We start from the raw sequence: 21,653 nt of genomic DNA on the forward strand, positions 1-21,653 counted from the left end.
AGTAATGGTCTGTTTAGCTGGGTCAGTAACGGTCTGTTTAGCTGGGTTAGTAACAGTCTGTTTAGCGGGGTCAGTAACAGTCTGTTTAGCTGGGTCAGTAACGGTCTGTTTAGCTGGGTTAGTAACAGTAACAGTCTGTTTAGCTTGGTTAGTAACGGTCTGTTTAGCTGGGTTACTAACTGTCTGTTTAGCTGGGTCAGTAACGGTCTGTTTAGCTGGGTCAGTAACGGTCTGTTTAGCTGGGTTAGTAACAGTAACAGTCTGTTTAGCTGGGTTAGTAACGGTCTGTTTAGCTGGGTTAGTAGCGGTCTGTTTAGCTGGGTCAGTAACGGTCTGTTTAGCTGGGTCAGTAACAGTCTGTTTAGCTTGATCAGTAATAGTCTGTTTAGCTGGGTCAGTAACAGTCTGTTTAGCTGGGTCAGTAACAGTCTGTTTAGTTGGGTCAGTAACGGTCTGTTTAGCTGGGTTAGTAACAGTAACAGTCTGTTTAGCTGGGTTAGTAACAGTAACAGTCTGTTTAGCTGGGTCAGTAACAGTCTGTTTAGCTGGGTTAGTAACAGTAACAGTCTGTTTAGCTGGGTTAGTAACGGTCTGTTTAGCTGGATTAGTAACTGTCTGTTTAGCTGGGTCAGTAACGGTCTGTTTAGCTGGGTCAGTAACAGTCTGTTTAGCTGGGTCAGTAACGGTCTGTTTAGCTGGGTCAGTAACGGTCTGTTTAGCTGGGTTAGTAACAGTAACAGTCTGTTTAGCTGGGTTAGTAACAGTAACAGTCTGTTTAGCTGGGTTAGTAACAGTCTGTTTAGCTGGGTCAGTAACAGTCTGTTTAGCTGGGTCAGTAACAGTCTGTTTAGCTGGGTTAGTAACAGTCTGTTTAGCTGGGTCAGTAACAGTCTGTTTAGCTGGGTCAGTAACAGTCTGTTTAGCTGGGTTAGTAACGGTCTGTTTAGCTGGATTAGTAACGGTCTGTTTAGCTGGGTCAGTAACGGTCTGTTTAGCTGGGTTAGTAACAGTAACAGTCTGTTTAGCTGGGTCAGTAACAGTCTGTTTAGCTTGATCAGTAACAGTCTGTTTAGCTGGGTCAGTAACAGTCTGTTTAGCTGGGTCAGTAACAGTCTGTTTAGCTGGGTCAGTAACAGTCTGTTTAGCTGGGTCAGTAACGGTCTGTTTAGCTGGGTCAGTAACGGTCTGTTTAGCTGGGTTTGTAACAGTAACGGTCTGTTTAGCTGGGTTAGTAACAGTAACAGTCTGTTTAGCTGGGTCAGTAACAGTCTGTTTAGCTGGGTCAGTAACAGTCTGTTTAGCTGGGTTAGTAACAGTCTGTTTAGCTGGGTTAGTAACAGTCTGTTTAGCTGGGTTAGTAACGGTCTGTTTAGCTGGGTCAGTAACAGTCTGTTTAGCTGGGTTAGTAACAGTAACAGTCTGTTTAGCTGGGTTAGTAACAGTAACAGTCTGTTTAGCTGGGTCAGTAACAGTCTGTTTAGCTTGGTTAGTAACAGTCTGTTTAGCTGGGTTAGTAACAGTCTGTTTAGCTGGGTTAGTAATGGTCTGTTTAGCTGGGTCAGTAACGGTCTGTTTAGCTGGGTCAGTAACAGTCTGTTTAGCGGGGTCAGTAACGGTCTGTTTAGCTGGGTTAGTAACAGTAACAGTCTGTTTAGCTGGGTCAGTAACAGTCTGTTTAGCTGGGTCAGTAACGGTCTGTTTAGCTGGGTTAGTAACAGTAACAGTCTGTTTAGCTGGGTTAGTAACGGTCTGTTTAGCTGGGTTAGTAACGGTCTGTTTAGCTGGGTCAGTAACGGTCTGTTTAGCTGGGTCAGTAACGGTCTGTTTAGCTGGGTCAGTAACAGTCTGTTTAGCTGGGTTAGTAACAGTAACAGTCTGTTTAGCTGGGTTAGTAACAGTAACGGTCTGTTTAGCTGGGTTAGTAACGGTCTGTTTAGCTGGGTCAGTAACGGTCTGTTTAGCTGGGTCAGTAACGGTCTGTTTAGCTGGGTTAGTAACAGTAACAGTCTCTTTAGCTGGGTTAGTAACGGTCTGTTTAGCTGGGTCAGTAACGGTCTGTTTCGCTGGGTTAGTAACAGTAACAGTCTGTTTAGCTTGGTTAGTGACGGTCTGTTTAGCTGGGTTAGTAACGGTCTGTTTAGCTGGGTCAGTAACGGTCTGTTTAGCTGGGTCAGTAACGGTCTGTTTAGCTGGGTTAGTAACAGTAACAGTCTGTTTAGCTGGGTTAGTAACAGTAACGGTCTGTTTAGCTGGGTCAGTAACAGTCTGTTTAGCTGGGTCAGTAACAGTCTTTTTAGTTGTGTCAGTAACAGTCTGTTTAGCTGGGTTAGTAACAGTAACAGTCTGTTTAGCTGGGTTAGTAACAGTCTGTTTAGCTGGGTCAGTAACAGTCTGTTTAGCTGGGTCAGTAACAGTCTGTTTAGCTGGGTCAGTAACAGTCTGTTTAGCTGGGTCAGTAACAGTCTGTTTAGCTGGGTTAGTAACAGTAACAGTCTGTTTAGCTGGGTCAGTAACAGTCTGTTTAGCCTTAGTCAGTAACGGTCTGTTTAGCTGGGTCAGTAACGGTCTGTTTAGCTGGGTTAGTAACGGTCTGTTTAGCTGGGTTAGTAGCGGTCTGTTTAGCTGGGTCAGTAACGGTCTGTTTAGCTGGGTCAGTAACAGTCTGTTTAGCTTGATCAGTAATAGTCTGTTTAGCTGGGTCAGTAACAGTCTGTTTAGCTGGGTCAGTAACAGTCTGTTTAGCTGGGTCAGTAACGGTCTGTTTAGCTGGGTTAGTAACAGTAACAGTCTGTTTAGCTGGGTTAGTAACAGTAACAGTCTGTTTAGCTGGGTCAGTAACAGTCTGTTTAGCTGGGTTAGTAACAGTAACAGTCTGTTTAGCTGGGTTAGTAACGGTCTGTTTAGCTGGATTAGTAACGGTCTGTTTAGCTGGGTCAGTAACGGTCTGTTTAGCTGGGTCAGTAACAGTCTGTTTAGCTGGGTCAGTAACGGTCTGTTTAGCTGTGTCAGTAATGGTCTGTTTAGCTGGGTTAGTAACAGTAACAGTCTGTTTAGCTGGGTTAGTAACAGTAACAGTCTGTTTAGCTGGGTTACTAACAGTAACAGTCTGTTTAGCTGGGTCAGTAACAGTCTGTTTAGCTGGGTCAGTAACAGTCTGTTTAGCTGGGTCAGTAACAGTCTGTTTAGCTGGGTTAGTAACGGTCTGTTTAGCTGGATTAGTAACGGTCTGTTTAGCTGGGTCAGTAACGGTCTGTTTAGCTGGGTTAGTAACAGTAACAGTCTGTTTAGCTGGGTCAGTAACAGTCTGTTTAGCTTGATCAGTAACAGTCTGTTTAGCTGGGTCAGTAACAGTCTGTTTAGCTGGGTCAGTAACAGTCTGTTTAGCTGGGTCAGTAACAGTCTGTTTAGCTGGGTCAGTAACGGTCTGTTTAGCTGGGTCAGTAACGGTCTGTTTAGCTGGGTTTGTAACAGTAACGGTCTGTTTAGCTGGGTTAGTAACAGTAACAGTCTGTTTAGCTGGGTCAGTAACAGTCTGTTTAGCTGGGTCAGTAACAGTCTGTTTAGCTGGGTTAGTAACAGTCTGTTTAGCTGGGTTAGTAACAGTCTGTTTAGCTGGGTTAGTAACGGTCTGTTTAGCTGGGTCAGTAACAGTCTGTTTAGCTGGGTTAGTAACAGTAACAGTCTGTTTAGCTGGGTTAGTAACAGTAACAGTCTGTTTAGCTGGGTCAGTAACAGTCTGTTTAGCTGGGTTAGTAACAGTCTGTTTAGCTGGGTTAGTAACAGTCTGTTTAGCTGGGTTAGTAATGGTCTGTTTAGCTGGGTCAGTAACGGTCTGTTTAGCTGGGTCAGTAACAGTCTGTTTAGCGGGGTCAGTAACGGTCTGTTTAGCTGGGTTAGTAACAGTAACAGTCTGTTTAGCTGGGTCAGTAACAGTCTGTTTAGCTGGGTCAGTAACGGTCTGTTTAGCTGGGTTAGTAACAGTAACAGTCTGTTTAGCTGGGTTAGTAACGGTCTGTTTAGCTGGGTTAGTAACGGTCTGTTTAGCTGGGTCAGTAACGGTCTGTTTAGCTGGGTCAGTAACGGTCTGTTTAGCTGGGTCAGTAACAGTCTGTTTAGCTGGGTTAGTAACAGTAACAGTCTGTTTAGCTGGGTTAGTAACAGTAACGGTCTGTTTAGCTGGGTTAGTAACGGTCTGTTTAGCTGGGTCAGTAACGGTCTGTTTAGCTGGGTCAGTAACGGTCTGTTTAGCTGGGTTAGTAACAGTAACAGTCTCTTTAGCTGGGTTAGTAACGGTCTGTTTAGCTGGGTCAGTAACGGTCTGTTTCGCTGGGTTAGTAACAGTAACAGTCTGTTTAGCTTGGTTAGTGACGGTCTGTTTAGCTGGGTTAGTAACGGTCTGTTTAGCTGGGTCAGTAACGGTCTGTTTAGCTGGGTCAGTAACGGTCTGTTTAGCTGGGTTAGTAACAGTAACAGTCTGTTTAGCTGGGTTAGTAACAGTAACGGTCTGTTTAGCTGGGTCAGTAACAGTCTGTTTAGCTGGGTCAGTAACAGTCTTTTTAGTTGTGTCAGTAACAGTCTGTTTAGCTGGGTTAGTAACAGTAACAGTCTGTTTAGCTGGGTTAGTAACAGTAACAGTCTGTTTAGCTGGGTCAGTAACAGTCTGTTTAGCTGGGTCAGTAACAGTCTGTTTAGCTGGGTCAGTAACAGTCTGTTTAGCTGGGTCAGTAACAGTCTGTTTAGCTGGGTTAGTAACAGTAACAGTCTGTTTAGCTGGGTCAGTAACAGTCTGTTTAGCCTTAGTCAGTAACGGTCTGTTTAGCTGGGTCAGTAACGGTCTGTTTAGCTGGGTTAGTAACGGTCTGTTTAGCTGGGTTAGTAGCGGTCTGTTTAGCTGGGTCAGTAACGGTCTGTTTAGCTGGGTCAGTAACAGTCTGTTTAGCTTGATCAGTAATAGTCTGTTTAGCTGGGTCAGTAACAGTCTGTTTAGCTGGGTCAGTAACAGTCTGTTTAGCTGGGTCAGTAACGGTCTGTTTAGCTGGGTTAGTAACAGTAACAGTCTGTTTAGCTGGGTTAGTAACAGTAACAGTCTGTTTAGCTGGGTCAGTAACAGTCTGTTTAGCTGGGTTAGTAACAGTAACAGTCTGTTTAGCTGGGTTAGTAACGGTCTGTTTAGCTGGATTAGTAACGGTCTGTTTAGCTGGGTCAGTAACGGTCTGTTTAGCTGGGTCAGTAACAGTCTGTTTAGCTGGGTCAGTAACGGTCTGTTTAGCTGGGTCAGTAATGGTCTGTTTAGCTGGGTTAGTAACAGTAACAGTCTGTTTAGCTGGGTTAGTAACAGTAACAGTCTGTTTAGCTGGGTTACTAACAGTAACAGTCTGTTTAGCTGGGTCAGTAACAGTCTGTTTAGCTGGGTCAGTAACAGTCTGTTTAGCTGGGTCAGTAACAGTCTGTTTAGCTGGGTTAGTAACGGTCTGTTTAGCTGGATTAGTAACGGTCTGTTTAGCTGGGTCAGTAACGGTCTGTTTAGCTGGGTTAGTAACAGTAACAGTCTGTTTAGCTGGGTCAGTAACAGTCTGTTTAGCTTGATCAGTAACAGTCTGTTTAGCTGGGTCAGTAACAGTCTGTTTAGCTGGGTCAGTAACAGTCTGTTTAGCTGGGTCAGTAACAGTCTGTTTAGCTGGGTCAGTAACGGTCTGTTTAGCTGGGTCAGTAACGGTCTGTTTAGCTGGGTTTGTAACAGTAACGGTCTGTTTAGCTGGGTTAGTAACAGTAACAGTCTGTTTAGCTGGGTCAGTAACAGTCTGTTTAGCTGGGTCAGTAACAGTCTGTTTAGCTGGGTTAGTAACAGTCTGTTTAGCTGGGTTAGTAACAGTCTGTTTAGCTGGGTTAGTAACGGTCTGTTTAGCTGGGTCAGTAACAGTCTGTTTAGCTGGGTTAGTAACAGTAACAGTCTGTTTAGCTGGGTCAGTAACAGTCTGTTTAGCTGGGTTAGTAACAGTCTGTTTAGCTGGGTTAGTAACAGTCTGTTTAGCTGGGTTAGTAATGGTCTGTTTAGCTGGGTCAGTAACGGTCTGTTTAGCTGGGTCAGTAACAGTCTGTTTAGCGGGGTCAGTAACGGTCTGTTTAGCTGGGTTAGTAACAGTAACAGTCTGTTTAGCTGGGTCAGTAACAGTCTGTTTAGCTGGGTCAGTAACGGTCTGTTTAGCTGGGTTAGTAACAGTAACAGTCTGTTTAGCTGGGTTAGTAACGGTCTGTTTAGCTGGGTTAGTAACGGTCTGTTTAGCTGGGTCAGTAACGGTCTGTTTAGCTGGGTCAGTAACGGTCTGTTTAGCTGGATCAGTAACAGTCTGTTTAGCTGGGTTAGTAACAGTAACAGTCTGTTTAGCTGGGTTAGTAACAGTAACGGTCTGTTTAGCTGGGTTAGTAACGGTCTGTTTAGCTGGGTCAGTAACGGTCTGTTTAGCTGGGTCAGTAACGGTCTGTTTAGCTGGGTTAGTAACAGTAACAGTCTCTTTAGCTGGGTTAGTAACGGTCTGTTTAGCTGGGTCAGTAACGGTCTGTTTCGCTGGGTTAGTAACAGTAACAGTCTGTTTAGCTTGGTTAGTGACGGTCTGTTTAGCTGGGTTAGTAACGGTCTGTTTAGCTGGGTCAGTAACGGTCTGTTTAGCTGGGTCAGTAACGGTCTGTTTAGCTGGGTTAGTAACAGTAACAGTCTGTTTAGCTGGGTTAGTAACAGTAACGGTCTGTTTAGCTGGGTCAGTAACAGTCTGTTTAGCTGGGTCAGTAACAGTATTTTTAGTTGTGTCAGTAACAGTCTGTTTAGCTGGGTTAGTAACAGTAACAGTCTGTTTAGCTGGGTTAGTAACAGTAACAGTCTGTTTAGCTGGGTTAGTAACAGTAACAGTCTGTTTAGCTGGGTCAGTAACAGTCTGTTTAGCTGGGTCAGTAACAGTCTGTTTAGCTGGGTCAGTAACGGTCTGTTTAGCTGGGTTAGTAACAGTCTGTTTAGCTGGGTCAGTAACAGTCTGTTTAGCCTTAGTCAGTAACGGTCTGTTTAGCTGGGTCAGTAACGGTCTGTTTAGCTGAGTTAGTAACGGTCTGTTTAGCTGGGTCAGTAACGGTCTGTTTAGCTGGGTCAGTAACAGTCTGTTTAGCTGGGTCAGTAACAGTCTGTTTAGCTGGGTCAGTAACGGTCTGTTTAGCTGGGTTAGTAACGGTCTGTTTAGCTGGATTAGTAACGGTCTGTTTGGCTGGGTCAGTAACGGTCTGTTTAGCTGGGTTAGTAACAGTAACAGTCTGTTTAGCTGGGTCAGTAACAGTCTGTTTAGCTTGATCAGTAACAGTCTGTTTAGCTGGGTCAGTAACAGTCTGTTTAGCTGGGTCAGTAACAGTCTGTTTAGCTGGGTTAGTAACGGTCTGTTTAGCTGGGTTAGTAACAGTAAGTCTGTTTAGCTGGGTTAGTAACAGTAAGTCTGTTTAGCTGGGTCAGTAACAGTCTGTTTAGCTGGGTCAGTAACGGTCTGTTTAGCTGGGTCGGTAACAGTCTGTTTAGCTGGGTCGGTAACGGTCTGTTTAGCTGGGTCGGTAACGGTCTGTTTAGCTGGGTCGGTAACGGTCTGTTTAGCTGGGTCGGTAACAGTCTGTTTAGCTGGGTCGGTAACGGTCTGTTTAGCTGGGTCGGTAACAGTCTGTTTAGCTGGGTCGGTAACGGTCTGTTTAGCTGGGTCGGTAACAGTCTGTTTAGCTGGGTCGGTAACGGTCTGTTTAGCTGGGTTAGTAACGGTCTGTTTAGCTGGGTCAGTAATGGTTTGTTTAGCTGGGTCAGTAACAGTCTGTTTAGCTGGGTCAGTAACGGTCTGTTTAGCTGGGTTAGTAACAGTAACAGTCTGTTTAGCTGGGTTAGTAACGGTCTGTTTAGCTGGGTCAGTAACGGTCTGTTTAGCTGGGTTAGTAACAGTAACAGTCTGTTTAGCTGGGTCAGTAACAGTCTGTTTAGCTGGGTCAGTAACAGTCTGTTTAGCTGGGTCAGTAACAGTCTGTTTAGCTGGGTCAGTAACAGTCTGTTTAGCTGGGTCAGTAACGGTCTGTTTAGCTGGGTTAGTAACAGTAACAGTCTGTTTAGCTGGGTCAGTAACAGTCTGTTTAGCTGGGTCAGTAACGGTCTGTTTAGCTGGGTCAGTAACGGTCTGTTTAGCTGGGTCAGTAACAGTCTGTTTAGCTGGGTCAGTAACGGTCTGTTTAGCTGGGTTAGTAACAGTAACAGTCTGTTTAGCTGGGTCAGTAACAGTCTGTTTAGCTGGGTCAGTAACGGTCTGTTTAGCTGGGTCAGTAACAGTCTGTTTAGCTGGGTCAGTAACAGTCTGTTTAGCTGGGTCAGTAACAGTCTGTTTAGCTGGGTCAGTAACAGTCTGTTTAGCTGGGTCAGTAACGGTCTGTTTAGCTGGGTTAGTAACAGTAACAGTCTGTTTAGCTGGGTCAGTAACAGTAACAGTCTGTTTAGCTGGGTCAGTAACGGTCTGTTTAGCTGGGTCAGTAACGGTCTGTTTAGCTGGGTCAGTAACGGTCTGTTTAGCTGGATCAGTAACAGTCTGTTTAGCTGGGTCAGTAACAGTCTGTTTACCTGGGTTTAGTAACAGTCTGTTTAGCTGGGTTAGTAACAGTCTGTTTAGCTGGGTCAGTAACAGTCTGTTTAGCTGGGTTAGTAACAGTAACAGTTGGTCACACTGAGAGTTTACTGTATTTTACAGTTGAAGAAGAGAATCAGCAACTGTTATCTTGCTCATCTTTCCTCCCGAATAACTTCAAGGTTACTGGACATACAAGGATTCATATTAACACTGATTTGCAGTGATATGCATTTTGAGAGGCAAACACTTCCATAGTTCAATTTCTGTAGCCTGTCTTAACTAGTAAAAGCAGAAATGGGGCTTTAGTCGTGACACATTGAGACTGTATTTCCATGAGAAAGAAGAGTATCAGAGAGAATCATCTTTCCTCCTCACTGGCTCCATATGTGTTTAGTGGACAAGCAGTCCCCCCCCCAGAAGGAGTCATAACAAACACTTATATGATTTCTATCAAAGTGTGTGTGCGTGCGTGCCATTGATCAAATCTGTAGACAGCACTGTGTTAAAGGGGAATTTCACCCTGGGGGAAATCTGGGCTTGTTTTCATTATGTCCGAGGCATTTTTAGGACAGTGAGATGTGTGTTCACACATAATTGCCCAGGAGGAATGCAGATCTGAGTGATGGCTTCTGGAAGGCAGGTCTGGGTGATGGCTACTGGAAGGCAGGTCTGGGTGATGGCTACTGGAAGGCAGGTCTGGGTGATGGCTACTGGAAGGCAGGTCTGGGTGATGGCTTCTGGAAGGCAGGTCTGGGTGATGGCTACTGGAAGGCAGGTCAGGACGCGTCGACTATTTCTCTCTTTATCGTTTGTATTTCATATACCTTTGACTATTGGATGTTCTTATAGGCACTATAGATTTGCCAGCCTAATCTCAGGAGTTGATAGGCTTGAAGTCATAGACAGCACTTTGAAGCAAGCATTGCTAAGAGCTGCTGGAAAACGAAGTAAAGTGCTGTTTGAATGAATGCTTACGAGCCTGCTGCTGCCTACCATCGCTCAGTCAGACCGCTCTATCAAATATCAAATCATAGACTTAATTATAATATAATAAACACAGAAATACGAGCCTTTGGTCATTAATATAGTCAAATCTGGAAACTATCATTTTGAAAACAAATCGTTTATTCTTTCAGTGGAATTAATTCTTCCAACATATATATCAATGAATTGGCGAAGGCACTAGAACAGTCTGCAGCACCTGGCCTCACCCTACTTGACTCGTAGGGTGAGGCCGTGCTTCTGTCCTTGGTTGGGGACAGAAGCACTGATGATCTTGTGCTTCTGTCCCCAACCAAGGAGGGCCTACAGCAGCACCTAGATCTTCTGCACAGATTCTGTCAGACCTGGGCCCTGACAGTACATCTCAGTAAGACAAAAATAATGGTGTTTCAAAAAAGGTCCAGTTGCCAGGACCACAAATACAAATTCCATCTAGACACCGTTGCCCTAGAGCAGACAAAAAAACTATACATACCTCGGCCTAAACATCAGCGCCACAGATAACGTCCACAAAGCTGTGAACGATCTGAGAGACAAGGCAAGAAGGAACATAAAATTTGACATCCCAATTAGAATCTGGCAAAAAATATACTTCAATCAGTTATATAACCCATTGCCCTCATTTGGTTGTGAGGTCTGGGGTCCACTCACCAACCAAGAATTCACAAAATGGGACAAAAACCCAACTGAGTCTCTGCGTGCAGAACTCCAAACAAAATATAAGAAACAAAATAATGCAGAGCAGAATAAGGACGATACTCGCTAGTTGTCTAAATCCAGAAAAGAGCAATTCTACAACCACCTAAAAGGAAGTGATGCCCACACATTCAACCACAAAGCCCTGACCTACAGAGAGATGAACCTAGAGAAGAGTCTCCTCAGAGCCCTCACCTACAGAGAGATGAACCTAGAGAAGAGTCCCCTCAGAGCCCTCACCTACAGAGAGATTAACCTAGAGAAGAGTCTCCTCAGAGCCCTCACCTACAGAGAGAGATGAACCTAGAGAAGAGTCTCCTCAGAGCCCTCACCTACAGAGAGATTAACCTAGAGAAGAGTCTCCTCAGAGCCCTCACCTACAGAGAGAGATGAACCTAGAGAAGAGTCTCCTCAGAGCCCTCACCTACAGAGAGAGATGAACCTAGAGAAGAGTCTCCTCAGAGCCCTCACCTACAGAGAGAGATGAACCTAGAGAAGAGTCCCCTCAGAGCCCTCACCTACAGAGAGATTAACCTAGAGAAGAGTCTCCTCAGAGCCCTCACCTACAGAGAGATGAACCTAGAGAAGAGTCTCCTCAGAACCCTCACCTACAGAGAGATTAACCTAGAGGAGAGTCTCCTCAGCCAGCTGCTTCTGGGGCTCTGTTCACAAACACAAATGGACCCAACAGAGCCCCAGGCAAGCAACACAATTAGACCCAACCAAATTATGAGAACGCAAAAAGATAACTATTTGACATTGGAACGCTATTTGGCCCTAACCAGAGAGTACACAGTAGCAGAATACCTGACCACTATGACTGACCCAAAATTACAAAAATCCTATGTACAGATTCAGTGAGCATAGCCTTGCTGTTGAGAGAGGTCACCATAGGCAGACCGGGCTCTCAAGGGAAGACAGACTATGTGCCCAATGTCCACAAAATGAAGTGGAAACTGAGCTACACTTCCTAACCTCCTGCCAAATGTATGACCATATTACAGACTTATTTCCCCACAGATTACACAGACCCACAAAGAATTAGAAAACAAATCAAACATTGATAATCTCCCATATCTGTTAGGTGAAGTGCCGCGGTGTGCCGTCACAGCAGCAAGATTTGTGACCTGTTGCCATGAGAACAGGGCAGCCAGTGAAGCACAAACATTGTAAATACCACCAATATTTATCTGTTTATTTATCTTCCCCCACTATTCCTACTACAACTATTTTCACATTGCTAAAACACTGTACACAGTAGATAATATGAGTTGAAATGTCTATTTTTTAAACCTTTTTGAGTTTAATGTTTACTGTTCATGTTAGTTTTTTTGTTTATGTTAAATTTGTTTCTTCTCACTTTTGTTTAGTTATTTCACTTGCTTTGGCAATGTAAACATGTTTCCCATAACAATAAAGCCCCTTTTTGAATTGGAAGAGAGTGAGAATAGACAGACAGAGGGAGAGAGAGAAGACAGAGGGAGAGAGAGAGAAGACAGAGGGAGAGAGAGAGAAGACAGAGGGAGAGAGAGAGAAGACAGAGGGAGAGAGAGAGAGAAGACAGAGGGAGAGAGAGAGAGAAGACAGAGGGAGAGAGAGAGAAGACAGAGGGAGAGAGAGAGAAGACAGAGGGAGAGAGAGAGAAGACAGAGGGAGAGAGAGAGAAGACAGAGGGAGAGAGAGAGAAGACAGAGGGAGAGAGAGAGAAGACAGAGGGAGAGAGAGAGAAGACAGAGGGAGAGAGAGAGAAGACAGAGGGAGAGAGAGAGAAGACAGAGGGAGAGAGAGAGAAGACAGAGGGAGAGAGAGACAGAGGGAGAGAGAGAAGACAGAGGGAGAGAGAGTGAGTGAGAAGACAGAGGGAGGGAGAGGGAGTGAGAAGACAGAGGGAGGGAGAGGGAGTGAGAAGACAGAGGGAGGGAGAGGGAGTGAGAAGACAGAGGGAGGGAGAGTGAGTGAGAAGACAGAGGGAGGGAGAGAAGACAGAGGGAGGGAGAGAGAGAGAAGACAGAGGGAGGGAAGACAGAGGGAGAGTCAGACTGCAGACTGAGAGAAAGAGGAGAGTAACTCCTTGCCAGTCACCCCGGCCAAACTCATTGCTCACTCTTTACCCCACCACGGTGGATTTAGTGTGTTGCCAAAATGTGTTTTCACTTTTGTTGAAACAATGTGCATGTGTCCTAGATCTTCTTTTTGTTTGTGCTTTCCAAGACACGATTTTATTAGAATTTTTAGCATACTCGCGCAGTGAAAATTCTTCTGGTTCACAATTGAGTTTGGGTTCATGTAGAAAAATCAATTGCTTGTGTGTTGTGAACTTACCGTGTGCCTGAACATGTACATACAGTATCATGTGTTTATGTTCTCTTTCCTTCCTTCCTAGAGAAGATACCATACAGTATCATGTGTTTATGTTCTCCTTCCTTCCTAGAGAAGATACCATACAGTATCATGTGTTTGTTCTCCTTCCTTCCTAGAGAAGATACCATACAGTATCATGTGTTTATGTTCTCTTTCCTTCCTTACTAGAGAAGATACCATACAGTATCATGTGTTTATGTTCTCCTCCTAACCAGACATGAGGCTAGCGTGTCCAACTGAAACTCCTTCCTCCCTAGAGAAGATACCATACAGTATCATGTGTTTATGTTCTCCTTCCTTCCTAGAGAAGATACCGTACAGTATCATGTGTTTATGTTCTCCTTCCTTCCTAGAGAAGATACCATACAGTATCATGTGTTTATGTTCTCCTTCCTTCCTTCCTAGAGAAGATACCATACAGTATCATGTGTTTATGTTCTCCTTCCTAGAGAAGATACCCTGTGATATGAAGTTGCTCTGACCAGTAATAGAGGGTCTCTGTTATGAATGCTTGACTGTTTGTGTTTGATTTCTAACAGTGGAATGTAAATCTGGACAGACACCTGCTGTTTTTCTGAAATGTTTCTAGACAGTACAGGGACAGTAACACTAGACAGTAACACTGGACAGCAACACTAGACAGTACAGGGACACTAGACAGTACAGGGACAGTAACACGAGGCAGTACAGGGATAGTATCACTAGACAGTACAGGGACAGTAACACTAGACAGTACAGGGATAGTATCACTACAGACAGTAACACTAGACAGTACAGGGACAGTATCACTAGACAGTACAGGGACAGTAACACTAGACAGCACGACAGTACAGGGACAGTAACACTAGACAGTACAGGGACAGTAACACTGGACAGTACAGGGACAGTAACACTAGACAGTACAGGGACAGTACAGGGACAGTATCACTAGACAGTACAGGGACAGTATCACTAGACAGTACAGGGACAGTTACACTAGACAGTACAGGGACACTAGACAGTACAGGGACAGTAACACGAGGCAGTACAGGGACAGTAACACTGGACAGTACAGGGACAGTAACACTAGACAGTACAGGGACAGTACAGGGACAGTATCACTAGACAGTAACAGGGACAGTAACACCAGACAGTACAGGGACAGTATCACTAGACAGTACAGGGACAGTATCACTAGACAGTACAGGGACAGTATCACTAGACAGTACAGGGACAGTACGACACTAGACAGTACAGACACTAGACAGTAACACTGGACAGTAACACTGGACAGTACAGGGACAGTAACACTGGACAGTACAGGGACACTAGACAGTACAGGGACAGTACAGGGACAGTATCACTAGACAGTACAGGGACAGTAACACTAGACAGTACAGGGACAGTATCACTAGACAGTACAGGGACAGTAACACTGGGCAGTACAGGGACAGTAACACTAGACAGAACAGGGACAGTAACACTAGACATAACAGGGACAGTAACACTAGACAGAACAGGGACAGTAACACTAGACAGTAACACTAGACAGTACAGGGACAGTAACACTAGACAGTACAGGGACAGTAACACTAGACAGTACAGGGACAGTAACACTAGACACACAGTAACACTAGACAGTACAGGGACAGTAACACTAGACAGTAACACAACAGTACAGGGACAGTAACACTAGACAGTACAGGGACAGTACAGGGACAGTATCACTAGACAGTACAGGGACAGTATCACTAGACAGTACAGGGACAGTTACACTAGACAGTACAGGGACACTAGACAGTACAGGGACAGTAACACTGGACAGTACAGGGACAGTAACACTGGACAGTACAGGGACAGTAACACTAGACAGTACAGGGACAGTACAGGGACAGTAACACTAGACAGTACAGGGACAGTAACACTAGACAGTACAGGGACAGTAACACTAGACAGTAACACTAGACAGTACAGGGACAGTAACACTAGACAGTACAGGGACAGTAACACTAGACAGTAACACTGGACAGTACAGGGACAGTATCACTGGACAGTACAGGGACAGTAACACTGGACAGTACAGGGACAGTATCACTGGACAGTACAGGGACAGTTACACTAGACAGTACAGGGACAGTAACACGAGGCAGTACAGGGATAGTACAGGGACAGTATCACTAGACAGTACAGGGACAGTTACACTAGACAGTACAGGGACAGTAACACGAGGCAGTACAGGGATAGTATCACTAGACAGTACAGGGACAGTAACACTAGACAGTACAGGGACAGTAACACTGGGCAGTACAGGGACAGTAACACTAGACAGTACAGGGACAGTAACACTAGACAGTAACACTAGAGTGTACAGGGACAGTAACACTAGACAGTACAGGGACAGTAACACTGGACAGTACAGGGACGTATCACTGGACAGTACAGGGACAGTAACATTAGACAGTACAGGGACAGTAACATTAGACAGTACAGGGACAGTAACATTAGACAGTACAGGGACAGTAACAATAGACAGTACAGGGACAGTAACACTGGGCAGTACAGGGACAGTAACACTAGACAGAACAGGGACAGTAACAGTAGACAGTACAGGGACAGTAACACTAGACAGTAACACTAGACAGTACAGGGACAGTAACACTAGACAGTACAGGGACAGTAACACTGGACAGTACAGGGACAGTTACACTAGACAGTACAGGGACACTAGACAGTACAGGGACAGTATCACTGGACAGTAACACTGGACAGTAACACTGGACAGTACAGGGACAGTAACACTGGACAGTACAGGGACAGTATCACTGGACAGTAACACTAGACAGTACAGGGACAGTATCACTGGACAGTACAGGGACAGTATCACTGGACAGTAACACTGGACAGTACAGGGACAGTATCACTGGACAGTAACACTAGACAGTACAGGGACAGTAACACTAGACAGTACAGGGACAGTAACACTAGACAGTACAGGGACAGTATCACTGGACAGTACAGGGACAGTATCACTGGACAGTAACACTAGACAGTACAGGGACAGTAACACTGGACAGTAACACTAGACAGTACAGGGACACTAGACAGTACAGGGACAGTAACACGAGGCAGTACAGGGACAGTAACACTGGACAGTACAGGGACAGTAACACTAGACAGTACAGGGACAGTAACACTAGACAGTACAGGGACAGTAACACTAGACAGTACAGGGACAGTATCACTGGACAGTACAGGGACAGTAACACTGGACAGTAACACTAGACAGTACAGGGACAGTAACACTAGACAGTACAGGGACAGTAACACTAGACAGTACAGGGACAGTAACACTAGACAGTACAGGGACAGTATCACTGGACAGTACAGGGACAGTAACACTGGACAGTACAGGGACAGTAACACTAGACAGTACAGGGACAGTATCACTGGACAGTACAGGGACAGTAACACTAGACAGTACAGGGACAGTATCACTAGACAGTACAGGGACAGTACACTGGACAGTAACACTGGACAGTCAGGACAGTAACACTAGACAGTATCACTGGACAGTACACGGACAGTAACACTAGACAGTACAGGGACAGTAACACTAGACAGTAACACTGGACAGTAACACTGGACAGTAACACTGGACAGTAACACTAGACAGTAACACTAGACAGCAACACTGGACAGTAACACTAGACAGTACAGGGACAGTAACACTAGACAGTACAGGGACAGTAACACTAGACAGTATCACTGGACAGTACAGGGACAGTAACACTGGACAGTACAGGGACAGTAACACTAGACAGTACAGGGACAGTAACACTAGACAGTACAGGACAGTAACACTAGACAGTAACACTGGACAGTACACGGACAGTAACACTGGACAGTAACACTGGACAGTAACACTAGACAGTAACACTGGACAGTAACACTAGACAGTAACACTAGACAGTAACAGGGACAGTAACACTAGACAGTACAGGGACAGTAACACTAGACAGTACAGGGACAGTATAGGGACAGTACAGGGACAGTAACACTAGACAGTACAGGGACAGTAACACTAGACAGATCTCTGTAGTGACTTGGTTCTGTCTGTGAAAACTATAAAAACCTCTGCTCTAAGAACAACATACTGTATCTTGTCAGTAGTTTATTGTGTGTGTGTGTGTGTGTGTGTGTGTGTGTGTGTGTGTGTGTTGTTGCAGGAGCTGTGTCAGTGTCGTCCATCCGACGGGAACTGTTCATGTTGTAAGGAGTGTATGCTCTGTCTGGGGACACTGTGGGAGGACTGCTGTGACTGTGTTGGTGAGTCACATCTCAAACAGTACAATATATGTGTGTTTTTATTCATGAAACACAACAATACCGCAGCTCAGTCAAAAACAATATGGTGGTTACCAGCCTCATCAATTAGACAGGAATGTCTGTGGAGTTACTTAAATGACTGAGTGCACTTTGCAAAGTTGTTTTCTGCACAGGCTGGTTTAGAAGTGGACTCGGAAAATGAATGGAATTATACTGAATTATAAACTGGTAATGGTCGTTGTATGTAATGGCGCAGCGGGTCTAGTGCTCATTTTAACATTTATTTGAACACTGACAAAACAAGACAAGAAACGAACGAACGGTAATGCAGGCTATATGCGCGCACGCGCACGCGCACGCGCACGCGCACGCGCACACACACACACACACACACACACACACACACACACACACACACACACACACACACACACACACACACACACACACACACACACACACACACACACACACACACACACACACACACACACACACACACACACACACACACACACACAGCAGTGCAAAAACAACTTCCCACAAACCACAGGTGAAAACAGGGCTCCCTAAGTATGACTCCCAATCAGCAACAACAATGTACAGCTGTTCCTGATTGAGAGCCATACCAGGCCAACACAAAGAAATACACAACCTAGAAAATCATAGAAATACAAAACCAGAACAATACCCAAAAACCCCCGGAACACATAAATCAAACACCCCTCTTACATAATTACATATCACAACAAACCCCGAACCACATAAAACAAACACCCCTCTGCCACGTCCTGACCAAACTACAATAACAAATAACCCCTATTACTGGTCAGGACGTGACAAAACTGGGTGGTTCGAGTCCTGAATGCTGGTTGGCTGACAGCCGTGGTATATCAGACCGTAATGCATTTAATTTTTTACTGCTCTTGTTACGTTGTTAAAAAGTTAATAATCAGCGATGAGGCACCTCAGGGGTTCGTGGTACAGCTGAAGTCGGAAGTTTACATACACTTAGGTTGGAGTCATTAAAACTCGTTTTTCAACCAACATATAAATATATGGATGAGCGTTGGCCGAGCGGCATAGGCAAGATGCAGTAGATGGTATAATATATACATATGAGATGAGTAATGTAGGATATGTAAACATTATTAAAGTGGTGTTATTTAAAGTGACTAGTGATACCTACAGCTGAAGTCGGAAGTTTACATACACTTAGGTTGGAGTCATTAAAACTCGTTTTTCAACCACTCCACAAATTTCTTGTTGACAAACTATAGTTTTGGCAAGTCGGTTAGGACATCTACTTTGTACATGACACAAGTCATTTTTCCAACAATTGTTTACACACAGATTATTTCACTTGTAATTCACTGTATCACAATTCCAGTGGGTCAGAAGTTTACATACACTAAGTTGACTGTGCCTTTAAACAGCTTGGAAAATTCCAGAAAATGATATCATGGCTTTCAAAGTTTCTGATAGGCTAATTGACATCATTTCAGTCAATTGGAGGTGTACCTGTGGATGTCTTTCAAGGCCTACCTTCAAACTCAGTGCCTCTTTGCTTGACATCATAGGAAAATCAAAAGAAATCAGCCAAGACCTTAGAAAACAATTTGTAGACCTCCACAAGTCTGGTTCATCTGTACAAACAATAGTACGCAAGTATAAACCCCATGGGACCACGCAGCCGCCATACCGCTCAGGAAGGAGAAGCGTTCTGTCTCCTAGAGATGAACGTACTTTGATGCGAAAAGTGAAAATCAATCCCAGAACAACAGCAAAGGACCTTGTGAAGATGCTGGAGGAAACAGGTACAAAAGTATCTATATCCACAGTAAAACGAGTCGACATAACCTGAAAGGCCGCTCAGCAAGGAAGAAGCCACCGCTCCAAAACCGCCATTTGAAAAAAGCCAGACTACGGTTTGCAACTGCACATGGGGACAAAGATAGTACTTTTTGGAGAGATGTCCTCTGTTCTGATGAAACAAAAATATAATTGTTTGGCCATAATGACCATCGTTATGTATGGAGGAAAAAGGGGGAGGCTTGCAAGCCGAAGAACACCATCCCAATCGTGAAGCACAGGGGTGGCAGCATCATGTTGTGGGGGTGCTTTGCTGCAGGAGGGACTGGTGCACTTCACAAAATAGATGGCATCATGAGACGGGAAAATTATGTGGATATATTGAAGCAACATCTCAAGACATCAGTCAGGAAGTTAAAGCTTGGTCACAAATGGGTCTTCCAAATGGACAATGACCCCAAGCATACTTCTAAAGTTGTGGCAAAATGGCTTAAGGACAACAAAGTAAGGTATTGGAGTGGCCATCACAAAGCCCTGACCTCAATCCTATAGAAAATTTGTGGGCATAACTGAAAAACTGTGTGCGAGCAAGGAGGCCTACAAACCTGACTCAGTTACACCAGCTCTGTCAGGAGGAATGGGCCAAAATTCACCCAACTTATTGTGGGAAGCTTGTGGAAGGCTACCCGAAACGTTTGACCCAAGTTAAACAATTTAAAGGCAATGCTACCAAATACTAATTGAGTGTATGTAAACTTCTGACCCACTGGGAATGTGATGAAAGAAATAAAAGCTGAAATAAATAATTCTCTCTACTATTATTCTGACATTTCACATTCTTAAAATAAAGTGGTGATTCTAATTGACCTAAGACAGGGAATTGTTACTAGGATTAAATGTCAGGAATTGTGAAAAACTGAATGTATTTGTCTAAGGTGTATGTAAACTTCCGACTTCAACTGTATATGGCCAATATACCACGGCTAAGAGCTGTATCCAGGCACTCCGTGTTGCGTCGCGCTTAAGAACAGCCCTTAGCCGTGGTATATTGGCCATATACCGCACCCCCTTTAGGCCTTATTGCTTCATTAATTATTGGTAATGAACTGGTATGGATATGCATTTTCCTTTCCAATACAAATAGTTCCCTTACAGGTATGTAACCTTTTAAAAGTTATTATTGATAAACTCTCCCTCCCTCGCTCTCTCTCTGTGCCTCTCTCTCTGTGCCTCTCTCTCTCTCTGTGCCTCTCTCTCTCTCTGTGCCTCTCTCTCTCTCTGTGCCTCTCTCTCTCTCTGTGCCTCTCTCTCTCTCTGTGCCTCTCTCTCTCTCTGTGCCTCTCTCTCTCTGTGCCTCTCTCTCTCTGTGCCTCTCTCTCTCTCTGTGCCTCTCTCTCTGTGCCTCTCTCTCGCTCTGTGCCTCTCTCGCTCTGTGCCTCTCTCGCTCTGTGCCTCTCTCTCTCTGTGCCTCTCTCTCTCTGTGCCTCTCTCGCTCTGTGCCCCTCTCGCTCTGTGCCTCTCTCTCGCTCTGTGCCTCTCTCTCGCTCTGTGTCTCTCTCTCGCTCTGTGCCCCTCTCTCTCTGTGCCCCTCTCTCTCTGTGCCCCTCTCTCTCTGTGCCTCTCTCTCTCTGTGCCTCTCTCGCTCTGTGCCTCTCTCTCGCTCTGTGCCTCTCTCTCTCTCTGTGCCTCTCTCGCTCTGTGCCTCTCTCGCTCTGTGCCTCTCTCTCGCTCTGTGCCTCTCTCTCGCTCTGTGCCTCTCTCGCTCTGTGCCTCTCTCTCGCTCTGTGCCTCTCTCTCGCTCTGTGCCTCTCTCGCTCTGTGCCTCTCTCGCTCTGTGCCTCTCTCGCTCTGTGCCTCTCTCTCTCTCTCTGTGCCTCTCTCTCTGTGCCTCTCTCAGGGATGTGTAACCCTAAGAACTACAGTGATACTCCGGCCACCTCCAAGAGCACAGTGGAGGAACTCCATCGACCAATCCCCTCGCTGTTCCGAGCCCTCACGGAGGGCGACGCCCCTATCAACATGATGGTGGTGTCCTTCCCCGTTGCCGAGGAACTATCTCACCATGAGAACCTGGTCTCCTTCCTAGAGACGCTTGACGACCAGCACCAGAACATATCTCTCCCCGCCAACAGCATCCACGGCAACTACGACATTCAAGGTAGCGAAACCATAGAACTAGAATGATTAGACTGTGGAACCATATTAATAGAATTAAGACTGTGGAACCATATGAGTAGAATGAATAGACTGTGGAACCATATGAGTAGAATGAATAGACTGTGGAACCATATCAGTAGAATGAATGGACTGTGGAACCATATCAGTAGAATGAATAGACTGTGGAACCATATCAGTAGAATGAATAGACTGTGGAACCATATCAGTAGAATGAATAGACTGTGGAACCATATCAATAGAATGAATAGACTGTGGAACCATATCAGTAGAATGAATAGACTGTGGAACCATATCAGTAGAATGAATAGACTGTGGAACCATATCAATAGAATGAATAGACTGTGGAACCATATCAATAGAATGAATAGACTGTGGAACCATATCAATAGAATGAATAGACTGTGGAACCATATCAGTAGAATGAAAAGACTGTGGAACCATATGAATAGAATAGTATGATAGATTCCATTTCTATGAATGAAACACCGTCGTCATTACAGAGACAGTTGAACTTCCTTGCAGTGAAACCTGTGTAGACCCTGTTTAGACGATGGTGTAAAACACAGAGTGGTTAGTTTACACTACATTTCTTCCCACTAGAGGAGAAACACCAAGTCGGATGTTGTGTTCAGTCTGGAGGGATGGTGTTGGTGACGTGGACCGCCTGGTCTG

At 44.9% G+C, this 21,653-nt stretch overlaps 1 protein-coding gene across 2 annotated transcripts in view; it reads left to right on the forward strand.

The window, feature by feature from the left end:
- LOC106596679 (twisted gastrulation protein homolog 1-A) overlaps nt 1–21,653 on the forward strand; it is a 52,706-nt gene that overhangs the window by 29,437 nt on the left and 1,616 nt on the right. For both annotated transcript variants that reach the window (XM_045714425.1, XM_045714424.1), the window contains exons 3-4: nt 16,892–16,991; nt 20,701–20,961. In XM_045714425.1, the coding sequence (XP_045570381.1) occupies nt 16,892–16,991; nt 20,701–20,961 (361 nt within the window). The remainder of the gene's footprint in view (nt 1–16,891; nt 16,992–20,700; nt 20,962–21,653) is intronic.

The sequence above is a fragment of the Salmo salar genome, chromosome ssa03 (assembly GCF_905237065.1).
Source record: "Salmo salar chromosome ssa03, Ssal_v3.1, whole genome shotgun sequence".
Classification (NCBI taxonomy): Eukaryota; Metazoa; Chordata; class Actinopteri; order Salmoniformes; family Salmonidae; genus Salmo; species Salmo salar.